Source organism: Anolis carolinensis, chromosome 3 (genome assembly GCF_035594765.1).
Source record: "Anolis carolinensis isolate JA03-04 chromosome 3, rAnoCar3.1.pri, whole genome shotgun sequence".
NCBI classification, from domain to species: Eukaryota; Metazoa; Chordata; class Lepidosauria; order Squamata; family Dactyloidae; genus Anolis; species Anolis carolinensis.
In genome coordinates this window covers 215,556,958-215,574,603 of record NC_085843.1, presented here as the reverse complement: position 1 = coordinate 215,574,603, position 17,646 = coordinate 215,556,958, and the positions used below count along the sequence as shown (strand labels likewise).

At 40.1% G+C, this 17,646-nt stretch overlaps 1 protein-coding gene and 1 long non-coding RNA gene across 4 annotated transcripts in view; one reads left to right on the top strand and one right to left on the bottom strand.

Annotated features, from left to right (window-relative positions):
- The first annotated feature begins 1,749 nt into the window (after positions 1 to 1,749).
- Positions 1,750 to 14,405, top strand: nudt13 (nudix hydrolase 13). Of its 3 annotated transcripts, none has more exons than XM_003218552.4 (9): positions 1,750 to 1,907; positions 3,980 to 4,073; positions 5,761 to 5,900; positions 7,388 to 7,495; positions 8,695 to 8,801; positions 10,840 to 10,965; positions 12,312 to 12,423; positions 13,098 to 13,252; positions 13,985 to 14,405. In XM_003218552.4, the coding sequence occupies exons 1-9, from the start codon at positions 1,868 to 1,870 to the stop codon at positions 14,183 to 14,185; spliced, it is 1,083 nt and encodes a 360-aa protein (XP_003218600.2). In that variant the 5' UTR covers positions 1,750 to 1,867; the 3' UTR covers positions 14,186 to 14,405. The 3 variants fall into 3 exon arrangements, with proteins under 3 accessions (XP_003218600.2, XP_008104887.1, XP_062832279.1); XM_008106680.3 differs by having other exon boundaries at positions 1,780 to 1,918; XM_062976209.1 differs by lacking the exons at positions 1,750 to 1,907; positions 3,980 to 4,073; positions 5,761 to 5,900 and having other exon boundaries at positions 8,004 to 8,801.
- Positions 9,511 to 17,646, bottom strand: part of LOC103278251 (uncharacterized) — a 22,907-nt gene continuing 14,771 nt past the window's right edge. Inside the window, exons 2-3 of the long non-coding RNA XR_505910.2 lie at positions 12,950 to 13,314; positions 9,511 to 10,268 (exon numbers count right to left, since the gene is read on the bottom strand). This is a non-coding gene — a long non-coding RNA (uncharacterized LOC103278251). The remainder of the gene's footprint in view (positions 10,269 to 12,949; positions 13,315 to 17,646) is intronic.

The following is a 17,646-nucleotide window of genomic DNA, read 5'->3' as shown; positions in this document are numbered from 1 at the left end:
AGCCACCGATCAAAACTCAGATAACCTTTACCGGCACCCCTTGATCCTGGAATCCCCTCTAGCCTGTTTATCATATCAACAATGGACTCAAGCACCCATCATCTATGGAACCAATCCATCTTTACTGGCTCCCGTAAGACTGGCTGTATAAGGGATAACAGGATCCCGAGAGATTGGGCCACCCTTCCTTTGTGCAACCACATGGACACAAAAAAGAACATTAACACCTGGCACTCTTCCCTGATACCAGGAGGTCCTGTCCCACTTTCCAAAATGCAATTTCCCCCTTTCCCAGGGACGGATTTCATATTCCCATCACTTTGGACAATACACTGACATGGACTACAATGGACATGGGCACCATGGGTGCCCAACCCACCTTGATGGGTCACTCACAATACAAAGGACAAACCCATAATCATCAGGGACCTGATGGCCCCATTTTGTTCATCTCAAGATAGAGACGATGTGATTTGCTCAAAAACTATGTATTCTTTTGTCTCACTGGTCATCCTGCCCTCTGTCAGTCATTCGAGAGCCAAGTTAATTCCAGGTACCTCTCAATTCCTCTGTTTGCTGTGTGCCATAGGCAAAGGGTAGGAAAGGGTTAAGGGAGAGGCAGTGGGCGGGGTCATGCAAATAGAAAAGAACACTGGGATGTGCTTGCTGTGACCTGCAATGTCCTGGGTGGGAGTGACTTGGTGGCTCCACAGCACTGGGAACTATAGCCTGTCTGTGGAGTCCGGAGACTGTCTGTATGAGCAGACACCTGTGCCACATTCACACATACAGATTTTCACTACAGTAGAATCTCACTTATCCAATACTCGCTTATCCAATGTTCTGGATTATTCAATACGTTTTTGTAGTCAGTGTTTTCAATACATCATGCTATTTTGGTGCTAAATTTGTAAATACAGTAATTACTATGTAGCATTACAGCAGATTGAACTACTTTTTCTGTCAAATTTGTTGTATAACATGATGTTTTGGTGCTTAATTTGTAAAATCATAACCTAATTTGATGTTTAATAGGCTTTTCCTTAATCTCTCCTTATTATACAACATATTCGCTTATCCGACGTTTTGCCGGCCCGTTTATGTTGGATAAGAGAGACTCTATTATTATGTGTACAGAAGATAGATGTGTATAGATCAGGAATAGGCAAACTTAGGCCCTCCAGGTGTTTTGGACGGCAACTCCCACAATTCCTAACAGCCGGCTGTTAGGAATGGTGGGACTAGCAGTCTGAAACACCTGGAGGGCCTAAGTTCGCCTATGCCTGGTATAGATCGATAGATGTGTATAGAGAGATGGATAGATAGATATTATGTGTATAGATTTATTTATATATTAAATTAAATTTGTATCCTGCCTTTTTGTTGGCATGGGACCAAGGCAGCATTGTCCAGCCCCAAAACTAAGTGCAATAACACCTATTTGGTACAAAAGGGATTTCTCCCCTCCTCCAAAAAATCTTACTCTGGGTGCATCTCTCCTACACTGTAGAATCAACGCAGTTTGACACCCCTTTAACTTCCATGGCTCAATACTGTGGGATGCCGGGAGTTGTAGTTTGGTGAGGAACCAGCGCTCTTGGGCAGAGGCTAAAGAGCGTTTACAACTACAACTCCCAGGATTCCATAGCCTTGACCCATAGCGGGGTCAAACTGCATGGATTTCGAACGCGCCCTTTAGTTCTACTAATAGATATACTTCCGGGTTCATGCTTTCGGAACTACACTTCTCAGAGCTCCTTTGTCAGAGAAAGGATTGTGGGAAGTGTAGTTTATATTTAGCAGGCAAACTGGGCAGAGTCCTCTCCGGTCAGATTCCTTTGGCTCATTCCGGAGGAGAGATTGGGGAATGCTTCCTGCGGGCGGAAACTGGTGGGGTTTGGAAAACAGTAAGTGAATGGTAAATGCATTCATTCCTTCTGTACCTTTAACTTCAGAGTCTACAGAAGTTTGGTGGATAGATGCCGTCTTTTCGAGGACGAAAATTAAAGTCCAAACGTCGATCGAGGCATGAGCAAACTTGGGCCCTCCTGGTGTTTTGGACTTCAACTCCCACAATTCCTAACAGCCGGAATTGTGGGAGTTGAAGTCCAAAACACCAGGAGGGCCCAAGTTTGCCCATACTTGATGTAGATTCAGAAAAAGTTCCTAGAAATAAAGAAAAGTTTCTTTTAACCATAGATATGCATATGTACATTTTTCCCATGGAGTAGACAACAAAACCACTGAACCAAATCACACCAAATCTGGCCACAAAAGACATAGTCATCCCATCTATGTCTTTCAATAAAAAAACGTAGAAAAATAAAGTTCAAATTACAGAGGACAAGAAACAGCCGTTCTCCCCCTGGCTGCCAGTCAGAAGGGTAGGCCCTGTCCCCATTAGGCCTCGCTCACTTTGTATCCTAGCAACCGCCTCAGCCACAATGATTGAGGGTTCACTTAGGCCTCTTCCACACTGCCTATAAAATACAGATTATCTGATTTGAACTGGATTATATGGTTGTGTAGATTCAAGGCCCTTTCACACAGCTATATAACCCTGAATGCCAAGGCACATAATCCATAGTATCTGCTTTGAACTGGAATATCTTGAGTCCACATTGGGTCCCCCTAGGGGAGAAGAGTGGTATATAAAATAAATAAATAAATAAATAAATAAAATCCAGTTCAATGTGGATTTTTTTTACAGTTGTGTAGAAGGGGCCTCATATAATCCAGTTCAAAGCAAATAATATAAGATTATAAATATAATATATAAAATTACTGTGGTATAATAAAACAGAACAATATAATCTCTAAAATCAGGACAGTAAATAAAGAACAACACTGAAAACAGGAGAATTCCAAACAGGAAACAATCAGGGCCAGGTAACACCTCCCAACAAAGGATTCACCCAGGCCCAGTCAGGAAGCTGAGGAGGGAGAAAAGTAGTGTGTATTATCAGAGTCATTATTATTACTATTATTATTAATATTAATATTATTGTGTTGCTGTAAACCATGAAAATGAACACAATCTGGTTTCAAGTATTAAAACACTCTAAAATCAGAACAGTAAATAAAGAACAACACTCTGAAAACGGGAATTCCAGACATGATACAATCAGGGGCAGTTAACAACTCCCAACAAAAGATTCCCCAGGGAGGAAGCAGCCAGGCTTTGAAGCTGAAAGGCCATTACATGCTAATCATTCTGGCTAACTGCAGCATTCATACTTGCCTCCAACAGACAAAACAAAGGAACAACCAGAAATATTGTATATTCACGAGCTTTAGGAAATAACATATACGAACTTCCACCAATTCCTCAATACTTTATTTCCCATACCACCACACTTTGCCACAGCAACGCGTGGCCGGGCACAGCTAGTATGTATATACACACACACACACTACACACATGCATACCATATATGTGTGTGTGTGTATATATATGCATATATATACACACACATATATGTACACACATATGGTATGCATGTGTGTATACATATATACATGTATATGCATATGTATTCATACACACACGTTACACACACACACACACACACACATATATGGCGCCACATCATGTTATTATTAGAGCATTGCACTACAACTCTGGAGAATGGATCCAATCCTCACTTTGTCATGAAAACCCACTGGCTGACTTTAGCCTCAGAAAATCCCATGAGAGCTTCACCTTAGGGTTCCCATCAGTCGACTTGAAGACATACAATCATAAATGTACTGTAGATGTGTATGTGTGTGACAAAACTTAAACTGAAACTATTCTGACCTGCCTTCCACTTAATGTTCTCCAGGGAATAGTACAATGTATTTTCAAATGTCTTTTCTCAGACTTCATGCATTCTTTCTCTTTTGAGTGAGACAGTTTTCTAGCAGTCATCTGGGGAAAATTAATAATCGATCAGTAAAGCTACTGGTTCCATTAAATATCTTTCTGTTCTTTTTAAAGCACATAGAATGGCAATATTTTTGGTGTGTCGGACCGGGTATAGAAGCACATCATTATGTTGCAGGTTCAATTCAAACTATGTCATGAGAATGAGGTAAGTTATGATTGCATAGAAAGGCGGCTTAATCCTGTTAAATGCTTTTATTTTCTTTTTCACCCTCTTACCTTGTTGCTAATATGATGAAGTATTAATCCCGTATTTTGAAAGTGTTCTATCACTTTATTGCTTGAGGTTTTATTTAAGGGTAGTGCTGTTTACAAGAAACATAAATCTGGCTACTATTCTGTTACTGGACACAAGTGCTCCAGTAACAGAATAGACTATGTGAAGGACCTACCAGTATATGAATCTGTCTGATTTTGAGATCCTCATAGCAGGTCTTCTCTTGGTGAGGACCTTCTCAATGACTGTGTTTTTCCCCCACTGGCAGGCAAAACATTTTATGTTTTTAATAGGCTTTTTATTATTAAATAGTTATAATTGAATGATCTCGGGCACAGTGGACTTTTTCTTCACAATTATGTTTTATGTGCTTCCTTTATATTCACATTGTTGAATTTTGTCTCTTACTTGGATTGTTTTAAAGCCTTTGTTCTTCTCATAATTTTGTTCTGACTTAATCCATGCTGTTAACCACTATAGAGCTCATATTAGGAGAACGGATGGATATATTAATCAGTGGAAAAAATAAACATTCTCCATCTGTCATTCAACAAGTATAGCTTTAGCTATGAACTTTTATTTTATACATTTAAATGTCATGAAACAACTTCTAGGAGGAAATATGGTATAATAATATTATATATGCCTCTAGTCCATGCCCTACGGAGCCCTCAGTGGTGCAGCGGATTAAACTGCTGAGCAGCTGAACTTGCTGACCGAAATGTTGGCGGTTCGAATCCGAGGAGCGGGATGAACTTCTGCTGTTAGCTTCAGCTTCTGCCAACCTAGCAGTTCAAAAGATGCAAATGTAATTAGATCAATAGGTACCGCTCTGGTGGGAAGGTAACACGCTCCATTCAGTCACGCCGACCACATGACCTTGGAGGTGTCTATGGACAACACTGGCTCTTCGGCTTAGAAATTGAGATGAGCAGACAACCACCAGAGTCAGACACAACTAGACTTAATGTCAGGGGAAAATCTTTACCTTTACCTTTAGTCAATGCCCTAAAGACATTAGATTTTCTGATATTGGAAGAGTCAGCTCTAGTTAGTACTTGGATGGGAGGCTATATTTTAAAGAAGGAAACTGGGACACCCTCTTCTTAATATTCTTTGCCTTAGGCCCCTTCCACATTGCCCCTACACTCCAGGATCCGATCCCAGATTATTGTCTTATCTGGCAGTTGAGACTCATATAATCCAGTTTAAAGCAGATAATCTGGGATCAGATCCTGGGATATAGGAGAGTGTAGAAAGGGCCTGAGGTCCCCTCTATACTGCCATAAAATCCAGTTTTATCTAAATAGATAATCCACATTACCTGCTTTGAACTGAATTATATGAGTATACACTGCCATATAATCCAGTTCAAATAAAATAATCTGGATTTTATATGGCAATGTAGAAGGGGCCTATGAAAACCCTATGAAATTAACAATTCATAACTTGATACGTGATTTGAAAGCATACACATATACTGTGTCCATATCCTATGTAAATCCTGGTTTCTTTTTCTTCCTCCCTTTCTTTAATCCCTTCCTGTGTAATTATATTTTTAGAAATCGTCACTTTTGCTTTAAAAGCAGAATTCTATGTGATCCTTTCCCACTTGCAGATACATGTTCGAATTAAAAGAAAATGATAATGCTTGTCAGCAGGCCTATAATTCAGGAGCATTTTTCCTGTTTCACAACCTCTCCCCCCTCTTGCGGCAAAAGGAAAAAAGGTTCTGGGCCCCAAAGATAAATGCAGCAGGTAATTTGTTTTCATATAACAGACATTTTCAAGAATAATGAACACTTTATTTTTAGAAGTACCATACGCTAAGGTCTAAAAATGCTTTTGTTGCATGCTCTTACATTTAAGTGAGGAGTGTGGAAATATTGTGAAAGAAAAGGTATCGGGCTCATTCACACTATACAGTTTTAACATTATATTCCACTTTAACTTCCATTACAACACTACATAGCATCTAGGACTGGGAGTAGGGAGAGCCATGAATAATTCTCAGCTCTTAGAAAATCTGGTTCTGCACTAAACTGCAAACCCTGCAATTAATACCAGCCCCCACCCTCCAAACCTTCCACACAATTAAAGACAAGCCTTTGATCATGTTTAGATTATTTAATAATACAAATGAGGACCTTAGGCCCCTTCCACACAGCTGAATGAAATCCCACATTTTCTGTTTTGAACTGGAATATATGGCAGTGTGGACTCAGATAACCCAGTTCAAAGCAGATATTATGGGATTTTCTGCCTTGATGTTCTGGGTTATATGGTTGTGTGGAAGGGCCCTTAGATTCTCTAATAAACACTTTACAATTCTGACGTTGAATACTGCTGTTTTTACCTACAGCAGTCACTGTATTTCATTGTTTTTACCAGGGGATACTGTGAAATTAGTGATGTTATAGTGACTGTTTATTGTTTATGTTTTGTTTTGCACTTGATGTATTTTGCATGTTACACCTTGAGTGTTTTGTGAGCTACCCCGAGTCCCTCTGGGAGATGGTGGCAGGATATACCGGTAGTATTATTATTATTATTATTATTATTATTATTATTATTAGTAGTAGTAGTAGTAGTAGTATTAATAGCACTATATTTGTGTAGTGTAAGAATCAAGCACTGACCTCTGAAAAAAACCTGAGAATGCCTGCCATAGATGCAGGCAACACGTCAGGAGAGAATGCTACTGGAACATGGCCGTACAGCCTGAAAACCCACAGCAACCCACTTATAAAACTGCTGTTCTTTTGACTATTTTAGGGTGCACTTTCATTGTAGAATCAGTGCACTTTAAATGCCTGGCTCAATACTAGGGGATTGTGGGAGTTGCAGTTTGGTGAGGCACTAGCACTCTTTGGCAGAGAAAGCTAACAACTTGTAAAACTAAATGTCCATGATTCCATAGTTTTGAGCCACAGCAAAGAAAGTGATGTCAAACTGAGTTAGTCATATAGTGTATCTTTAGAGAGCCAATATTATAAAACTGTCCATCCTTGACATTCTGTGATTTGCCCAGCATCACTTGTGGTTCGTGGTTTGAATTGTGTGCGGCAGAGGGTCCACTCGACCAAGTCAGTGTGAGACACCCCTTCTCTTATTAGGGCCACAAACCACCCTTACTAAGAACTCGTATTGTGACTGTAGGACAGCAGTGCTGTAACAAAGAACCACAACTTTGGTGGTTTATGTAGCCCTCTTTAAACTTTTCCCTTTGTTCTCTCGGTTTTTAGAAATTAAAAAGTTTTTGGTGGAAGTTAAACAGGATGAACAGAGAATGGAGGATTCCATGCTTGTTGGCTGTTCAGATGAATGCACACCATATTTTGCTCTGGATCTAGGTTTGTATTGCATTTTATGTCACTTTATCAGACCCCAGCTTGATATATTCTGGATAGCACAAAGCTGAATCCCCCAACGTTTTATTGCTGTGTGCCTTCAAGTCATTTCTGATTTATAGTGACCTTATCACACTCTCACAGCTTTTGCTTTTCTTTGAGGCGGAGAGAGTATTGAACTGCATTATTTGGGTGTGCGCTGACCATACAATGCAGATTCCAATGGCATTATATGGCAGTGTAGATCCAACCTCTGGCTTGTCCAAGGTCATCCAATGGGTTTCATGGCTAAGCAGTCTAACACTCAAACATTTACACAGAAGGAAATCCCAATGAGATATATGTGAATAAAATGATTGTTAGTTATTATCAGTTTTATAGCTTCCTTATTTAAATTCTATCGACCTTTTTATCAGAACCAGACTAAAGATGTCTCACAAGAAGATTAGAGGTAAAATAGAAAGTGTATGGATAAAAAAATACATTGTGATCCATTCCAATCTGTTTTCAGGCCTGTTTATAGAACAGAGACAACTGCAGTAGCCTTGGTGGATGAATCCCCTCAAAATGGAAATATACATATCAAGTACTTCCCCGTTTTATTTTATCTTTTGTTTTTATATTTAACTTTCATTCTTCACATATAAAGTCCATCCTGCTCATTTTAAATCAGTTTAAGCTAGCATGTCGTCACTGCAGGTCTCTTGAGCTGTGGGATGTTTATGGTATGGAGTATTCACCCAGGCATGGTTTTCCTTGGAGGGATGCTTGTGACTTTTTGTAAGCTTTGCATTCATTTACAAAGAGATAAGGATAGATGCAGATACAGCTAAAATACCATCAGGAATTTCACTTTCAAGGGACCTTCCATGTTTCATGTGTTCGATTCTTTGAAGCTGGGTGCAGAGGCTAAGGAAGAGAATGGGCAACCCATCCCCAGAACAGTTTCTGTATATTCTCCAGGATATGGTGCCTTATTTGCAATATCTAAAGCAAAGGGAATATTTTTGAGGACCATTACTATATTCTTAAACAGTTGAGTTTAGGCAGTGATCCCAGTTTAAAACACTCATTTAGCTGTATGGTATTTCAGCCTTTGTGATAGCAACAGAGCTGTAATTATAGTTATTGATAGAAAACCAAGGGTGTGGGGCGGGGTAATAACATCAAAATCTGATTCCTACAGATGTATTGAATTCCAGGATGGTTGGACAAGGCTTCAGTTGAATCAAAATTCAATGGGTCATTCACAGACTTCCGGAAAGCTTTCTTCCAGTTAGAAGAAGAAGAAATATCTTTGATTTCAACGGTACGGTTTTACATGTAAATGCTGAGGACATGTTTGCACATCATGCTAAACTATGGTTTATGTTAACTAGTTTGTTGCTGAATTTATGCATTAAATGATTTGAACCCTTACTCACCGTTTCCCTTCATGGAGAAGCTTTGTGAAAGTTGGCACCAACATTTTAATGCATGTTTAGTGTATTTAATAAAACGATTAATAAAATATAGTATCTGAAAGCATGACTTGTTAGCCCAGATGGGCTCACTCATCATCATAACCCAGATTTCAAAAACAGTACTCTGGTATGTTGTGATGCACAAGCATGATCTGAAAATACTTGTATTGAATACAGTAAGGTCAGAAGCCTTCAAACGAAGATCTGAGTGTTATTTCATATCAATATGTGAAATTCAGTTTCTCTTACTTCTTCAGTTCCTGGTGACATGCATTTTCACTCTCTCCCACTTTTCAGCCCTTCCTGGATGTCTTTCCATTTCCCCCTCATTTGTGTGAAGCATATTCTTCTCATTTTAAGTCCTTCTCTACTTTAGTTCACCAGCTTGTACTCATAACAGCCTATTTGTGTCACTGTTATCTAGGTGCCCTGAATAGAGTAGGTCACATTAATGTAAAGCATTTGTACTTTGCATCTTAAGCCAGCAAGTTTCCAGAATGACTTACACATAGAGAGAGCATGAATACATTTAAAAAATCTACACTTAAGGCAAAAAAAGTAATAGTAAACTTTATTTGTATTCCACCCTATCTTCCCAAGGGGACACAAAACACAAGGCATAAAGAATGGAGAGGGAAGAGGGGAAAAGAGAGTCCAGGGTGCATCTACACTGTAGAATTAATGCAGTTTGACACCATTTTAACTTTCATGGTTCAATGCTGTGGAATCATGGAAGTTGTAGCTTTGGTGAGGCACCGGCACTCCTGTGCAGAAAAGGTTAAAGATACTGGGGTGTTTTTTTATTGTGTCAGAAGCAACTTGAGAACATTCTGCAAATTGCTTCTGGTGTGGGAGAATTGGCCATCTACAGAGATATTGCCCAGGGGATATCCGGATGTGTTAGCTGGGAGGCTTCTCTCATGTCCCCACAAGCTAGAGCTGGGAGCTCATCCTGTCTCGTGGATTTGAACTGGCAACCTTCAGGTCAGCTGGAACAAGGGTTTAACCCACTGCGCCACTGCAGCTCCTTAAAGATGTTGTGAAACTACAACACACATGGTTTGCTAGATTGAGTCCTGGCAGTTTAAGTTGTGTCAAACTGCATTAATTCTACAGTGTAGACACTGTCTTGGAGTGTGGTGTAGTCTCCTTCTCTGGAAGTTTTGAAGCAGAAGTTGGATGGCCATCTGTCAGGGTGTCATCTGTGGGTGGCCATCTGAATGGAGTTGGACTGGACAGCCCTTGTGGTCTCTTCCAACTCCGTGGTTCTATGATAGCTCTGAGGAGAAAGAAATGTAGAAATGGAAACAAACCTAAAAGAGAGAAAAGATAAAGATTAAGAGTCCACAGATTAAGATCATGTGACATCTTGTTTCTCGAACAGTGTAACTATTGAGGAGAATGGCTGAAAAAGCTGGTGAGTTTGTGGTTGTAAAACAGATTGAAATATATGAAATGAACAATATCCAAAATTACTCTTGTTTAACAAATATGTGTAACCTGCTAATAATGTAAAGCAGACTGCATGTTGTATATTATCGGTATCTGTTTTCTAAAATTGTCATTTCTGTCATATTATTTCCAAAACTATTTTCTTAAATAAAAGAAAGTACATAATCTTGTAGAGCCAGTATAGTGGATGTAGGCGTCTTGGATCACCTTTTAGCCATGAAGCTTAAAAGCTGACCTTCAGAAAGTCATTCCCTCTCCACTTAGCTTAAAATGTATAGTTTGAGTAGAAGGATATGTCAAGTGAACAATTTGTCCTTTTGTAAATGAAGTGAGGTTTGATTTACATGAGGGAAAGGAAAAACATTTTCAGCAGGGGCTTACAGTTGTTTCTAGAGTCCTCCATGACCTGACTATGTCTATCTGTGTTGAAAGGCAAAGGCTCTCCTCCACTGGCATGACAATCACAAGTACTGCAGCCAAACTGGGATGCCCACGATGAAGAATCTGGCTGGGAGCAAAAGGGTTTGTGACCACAGTGGAACCATCTATTACCCACAGGTGGGCATCATCCGACAGAAAGGTTTCAGGTTGACAAAGCTATTACTCAACCATACAGACAGGCAATCAAATTGGCTGTTATGGAGCCAGTTCAGTTAGTAGACTTTTAGGTTGTTCTTGTATCAGTCAGAAAAAGAGATAATTACTTGTTTTATGAGTGGATGAGGAGTATTTTCAAAGAAATCAGTTTCATTGAGTGCTCCTCTTGCATCTGCCTCATATGTAAGAAAACAGGCAAATGGGAAGAAGTAAGACCAACCCTGTTACTGATCATGCTGAAGATTTTAATATAGATGCAAGGTCTTATGGGAACCTCACCCGTTCTGGGCTTTTGCAGAACAGATTAAAAAGTGCTTCCATGACTAAATTAGGTATGCGTATATAGAAAGGAAAAAAATGACAAAGAAAGATCTAGACTAAGATTTGTGTGTTTGTCAGGGGTTACTTTTAAAATAGGTTAATAAAAAATACCCATATATTTATATACCAGGGTAAAAAGCTTTCCATGGGAATTAGGACACCAGATTTTTTAAAACCAAGAACATGGTGTTATAGGGGCAGATTAAACAAGCCAACCAATGATTGGGTGTTAAGTAGTGCTACTATCTGAAAAGGTTTGAAAGAGTTATATTGATTTATTTCTCATGTCGGAAGTGAACCTAGGGTACAAATTGTAAAACAGAGTTTTTAAAGAAAAAAACTTGGCATTAATACTAAAGATCTTTTGCCCAGTAGCTGGCCACTTGGAGTGCCTCTGGTGTTGCTGTTAGAAGGTCCTCCATTGTGCATATAGCAGGGCTCAGAATGCATTGCAGTAGGTGGTCTGTGGTTTGCTTTTCTACACAGTCACATGTTAATGGTAAATTTCAGCATCACTTTCTCTCACATCTATGTCTGGCTTTTTGGCTTGGCTGGCAAAAGTAACAACTGGCCCAACTTTTATTATTTTGGTAGAGGAACTGTCTATAAGAACCTGGAAATTATGAGGGGAAATAAACATGGATGTTATTTACACTTTTAGTGAATTCCTTTCTTATGTTCTTGTTTGAGGTGCAATGCACAGCTGATCTCAACTCTGGCTGAGATCCGGCATCAGACGCCATAATGTGTAACTTTACTATGATCTCTAACACAATTCATAAACCTTGTAGTGAATTTTGGTGGTAGATATCAGGCTGTGGCACAAAGTGTGTCACTAAACAGTAGAAAGCACCACTGCACATAACAATGTTTTTGTGTACTGTGAGCTTCCTTGCACTATGGCCATGCTGCTGGCTCTGCTTCTGCAGTTCTCCCAGTGATATAGCTACATTTCTGCTTCCTTCTTTTTCTCCCGTTATTTTTAGATGTCTCCAGTAGTTATTACTTTGGTGTCAGATGGGAGTCGATGCCTTCTTGCACGGCAAGCATCATTTCCCAAAGGGATGTACAGTGCTCTGTCTGGCTTCTGTGATGTAGGTAAGGAATGAGGTGATAAATGCGTTAATGCTGTATTTTATGGTGAGCTATTGGGCAGCACTGAGAAGGAAGGAAGGAAGGAAAAGAGAGTGAATGTGGCCAGTAGATAATACAGTAGAGTTCTGCTTATTCGACTTCTGCTGATCCGACACACCATATTATCTGACACCCTGGGCGCCCCCTCCCTCGCTCAGGAGGATGAGGAGGATCGCTGAGAGCAGTAGTGGGGACAGCCTAGAAACCTCATTGAGGGCTGCACTGCCCCCCCCCCCCCCCCCGACTTGTCCTGTTCCTCCTCTCCCTCAACAGCCAGGCTGCCAAGGGAGAGGAGGAGGAGCCTCTTCCCCAACAGCAGGGGAAGAGACTCCTTCTTCTGCCACCCTCCCTATTATCTGACAGTTTCACTTATCCGACATTCTTCCTGCCAGTTTAAGTCGGATAAGTGAGACTCTACTGTATTTAATCTATTGGTTGAGGGTTTGAAGAGAAAAATATGGGATATAAGTAAAACAAGTTAGTCAGTAACCTGGTTGTTGTTGTTCTTCACTTCATGCAAGGGTTCTTGTCTTCATTTTGGGTTGTCATGAGATAAATTTCAGTGCCTATACACAAACAACATTGATAACCCTTTATCGGGATGTCAACGTTTCCTTTCCTTTGCTCTCTGCTCCTAGGTGAAACTCTGGAAGAAACTGTGCGCCGGGAAGTTGCCGAGGAGGTGGGCTTGGAGGTGACCTCTCTGTGGTATTCTGCTTCCCAGCATTGGCCGTTCCCACACAGCACTCTCATGATCGCTTGCCATGCCCAGGTGCCTCCGCAGCAGAGCGAGGTACAGTCCAGCAAAAGGAGAAGGACTTTGTTGGGTTTGGTTCATTTATTTTGCTGTAGGGGCTACAAAAGCAAATTTATTGACTGGATGATTTATCTAGATCAAGAGTAGAGAGCCTTATAATGTTGGACTCCAACTCCAATCCTGGGCAGTGTGGCTAATGGCTAAGGATGATAGAAGCTGTAGGTCAGTAACATCTGGAAAATTGTAGGGCCCCACCCTTGATCTAAGTGTGCAGTTTTGGGTAACCTTTGTTCTTCTTGATTATTCTGTGTTGGTGGGTGTTGGCTCTTTTGAACTGGATTCACCTTAAAAGAACACATCACAGCCCAACCATTTTTAAAAATCCTTCCTAACCCACAGTGCTATCACTGTGGGGATAGCACTATCTTTGGTGGAGTTAATGGACATCCCAAGGCCTGCACTGGATTGGACCCCCAAAGAGGGTCACTTGCAGTCCATGAGCTGCAGAATAATATGTTGCTTTTGTCTTGGTTGGAGCACATCAAATACAGGAACTCCATAATCATTTCAACAATTCCATCAAATAGACTGAGAACATTATTCTTCACATTGCATGCGGGGATGGGAACAGATATAATACCGTGAGTCATTGGTTGGATTTGTGACAGAAGTGTCTCAGTCTCAGCCCAATTACTGCCCTTACTCTCTTTAAGCTACTGTAGGTATTTGATTTTTTTTAAAATCTGATTTGAATCATTTTCTTTGCAGATTAGTATCAACGAACAAGAGCTGGAAGCGGCCAGATGGTTCAGCCGCGAGGAGCTGGTGGAGGCTCTTGGAAGGGAAGCCAGACCTTCCAAAGCAACGGACAACAGCCTCGCCTTTTGGGTGCCGCCTAAGCAAGCCATAGCCCATCATTTAATCCAGGAGTGGATTAAACAACAGGACTCTCCATCATGTCACTGTTAACTACTCAGCTGATCAAAATCCGTTGGTTTTACCACTAGTGTCTTTGTTCCATGGACCTTGGTTCATTATTTTATGCAGGAGATCTATTGGCAGAGAAAATTATACCTCTTAGCACTTTTGCTAAACAGAGTGCCTGTCTTCCTGTTTCTGGTGTTCAATGACTAGGCAATAAAGAATTTGATACAATCAATAGAAGAATTAAATGTTTTACAGATACAGAGTTGAGTGCTTTTGAGTGAGTTGTAGCATCACCATAAGAAACAGCTACACTTTCCAAGAAGTTAATTTTAATGCTTTGTAAACTTACTTTTAAAGGGAGGACTCAGATGCTCCCATCTACCGTCAGCCGTTCTCCATGTTACCTGAAATCCTGTTTGACTAGTTCTGGCCCTACAGTGGAGGCTCAAGGGTTAGAAATTCTGATGCTGCCACAAGCATCACATTGGATTTCGATCAGGATTTTTAGGATACTGCAGGATTTAAATTACCATGTACACTAATTCGGAATTTGAATTTAGTTGAAAATTACAACCTTCTTCAAGCCTCCTCTAGTAATTTGTTAATCTATTATTCTGTTTGCTTCTGTTTTGTATGTATGTTCTGGTATGCAGCTTCTTTTTCTCTATGTTTCCTAAGAGGTTGTGGGAGGGGCTGCAGACTACATGATCTGACCTGAGACTGCTCAGACCTCAGACTCCATTTTAGATTCCTCTTATACTTTGGACTGCTCAGACCACCACTTGCTTGTTGTTTGTAAGAGAGATGTCTCTGGCTAGAAGAGACAGAAATTATCTCAAACATATCTGAAACTGGAGTGATAAGCTCTATACCTATGTTATGAAGCTGTGAGGAAACCAAATATGTTATTTTACAAAGCCTACTTCATTTTTTATCTCTTGAGTGCATGATATAAACCTAGTTGTTTTATGGGAGAGTAGATATATATTTCTGGGCACGGAAAAACACTTCTAAACGCTGTTTTTATGCACTGGCATATCCTCTGTTTTCCTATCAGATCAGAGACAATAGGTTCAGTCTAACAACTGAAGCCAATGGTCTTGCATATTACATTTGGTTGTACACCATATGAGAAGAGTCTACTCAAGCAGATTTTTGGCTCTTTTCTGAAGGATCAAACTTTTCCAAAAGATTAGGATCTCCAAATGGTTGTAAATGCCATTTTCCTAAAAAAAAAAAAATCCCTCCTAAATGAATTGCCAAAACAGTCGTGTTTGAGGGAACTAAAGAACCATACAGGCAAGGGTTTTCATTAGATTACGGATGTTTTTGACTATTTTAAACAACTGGTCACCATGCTCTTAATTTAAGCCTGACTCATTTCCCCACACAGCAGTTATTGATGTTGGCAGCAATGAAAGGGAACATGGAAGTATTTTAGATGCATTGGGAGCAGTTAAGAGCAGCTGCAGTCTTTTGTCTCTTGTACAACTATTCTCTCTCCAGGGATGTTTTATGTTCCAACTGATGGGAGGATTTCTATCTTTCAGTGAATGCTATCCCTTCCGTACAGTTTTCATGAATTGTCCCTTTGGACCAGGATGAAATTGGGATTTTATTGGTAACCAAAATAAAGACAGATAAGCCTGGCACAGCCTGCTAGAAAGAAGAGGAAGGAATAATACTTGAGACAGTAAATGTAATACGCACAAATGAATCTTAAAACAACCCAAAATAATCGGCATTCTTCCAGTTTACAAGAGAAACACCAGCTGCTCTACGGCTGGCAAAGTTATTCCAAAAGAGGAAGGAATTTGATAGTCAAAAGCCTGTCAAATCCAGATTTCTTTTCAAAAGAATGTGGAACTAGGAGTTGATCCTGGAACCTTTCCTTTCAGAAGGCTATTGTTTGGAACAGGGTTTTCTTCTTTTTCCCACTCATTAACCTTTCTTGCTTGAGAACTTTTTACACGATCCTTGCTATATAGGTATACAAATAGGTATAAAGATCAAACATTTACTGATAATAAATCAGCATTTGCAAGGCCTGCTATACAGGCTGATTCTTGTTTTTACGAAGCACAGCTGAAGCCTCTCTTCAGTGTCCACTGTAAACACTGCACATTGCTGCTAACATTGTAAATGTTGAAAACAGCCACTGGGTGGCATTCAGAAACCTTTTCCTGCTGCCACATTTTTTGCATCCCCTCTTTTCTCTCACTTTGAGAAGCAATAGTTTAGGACATCTAATGTTTCAATGCTAACAGCAACCTCTAATATGAGATGGGAATCATGGTGGATGGTGATAAATGCACTGAACCTTAGGCTTCACGCTCTGTCACTAGCTGCCACTGTTGGACTGGAAATACAAAATTTCATATTCTAAGTATTCCAAGACCAGCTAGATAGGTAGAAACTTTTCAAGTATGCATTTCCTTTTGGCATTTTAAGAAGTCTTTAGGTCTCACCTATAAGTTAAATTAAATTCCATAGAATGAATTTCTCCCCACCTTCTGCAATCTCAAGTTATTCAAGAGACTCTGAAACTCTACAGAAAGCTTCTCAGAAGGCACAGGTGGCTATGGAAAAAGGGAAGGTTTCATTTCATGAGTTTCACATGTTCATTTTACTTAGGAAACAGGAGCTACCCATAGTTTAAGAGCAATAAGAATATATGAAAAATAGATGGGAGAATGCAATTAATTAGGATTGTTATTGTGTACCTTCAAGTCATTTCAGATTTAGGGTAAACTTAAGGAGATCGTATCTCAGAATTTTCTGCTCGCGATTTATTCAAAGGGGATGTGCCTTTGTCTTCACCTGAGACTGAGAGAGTATGATTTGGCTAAAGTAATTCAGGCCTCTTCCACACAGCTGAATAAAATCCCATATTTACTGCGTTGAACTGCAATATTTGGCAGTGTGGACTCAATAATACTCAGTTCAAAGCAGATATTGTGCGATTTTCTGCCTTGATATTCTGGGTTATATTACAGAATATATAATATTACAGCACCTGTTTTATATATATACTAGCTGTGCCCGGCCACGCGTTGCTGTGGCGAAGTATGGTGGTATGGGAAATAAAGTATTGAGGAATAGGTGGTAGTTAAGGTAAAGGGTAAAGGTTTTCCCTGACATTAAGTGCAGTCGTGTCTGAGTCTGGGGGTTGGTGCTCATCTCCATTTCTAAGCCAAAGAGCCAGCGTTGTCCGTAGACTCCTCCAAGGTCATGTGGGATGACTGCATGGAGTGGCAGCAATTGGATAAAAACAAATTAAATAATCTGTGGAAGAGGCCTAAGAGAGGCCTAAGTCTGCCTGTCCCCTCGGCTGAGTTGGTTGCTAGGAGACCAAGTGGGCAGAGATTATCCCTGTAACTGGCAGCAATTGGATAAAAACAATTATTCCTCTCCCTCTAATTAGGACTTTATTTTTCTTTTCTTTTTGTTGTATCAACCTAGAGGCGTGGATGATGTGTTGTGTTGTCAAATTTTGAGGTTGG

Coding starts and splice junctions, on each gene's coding strand:
- nudt13 (XM_003218552.4), top strand. CDS start 1,868: ATGCTTCCTGCGGGCGGAAACTGGTGGGGTTTGGAAAACA. Junction 5,901..7,387: donor CCCAAAGATAAATGCAGCAG/GTAATTTGTTTT, acceptor CTCGGTTTTTAG/AAATTAAAAAGTTTTTGGTG. Junction 8,802..10,839: donor AAATATCTTTGATTTCAACG/GTACGGTTTTAC, acceptor CTGTGTTGAAAG/GCAAAGGCTCTCCTCCACTG.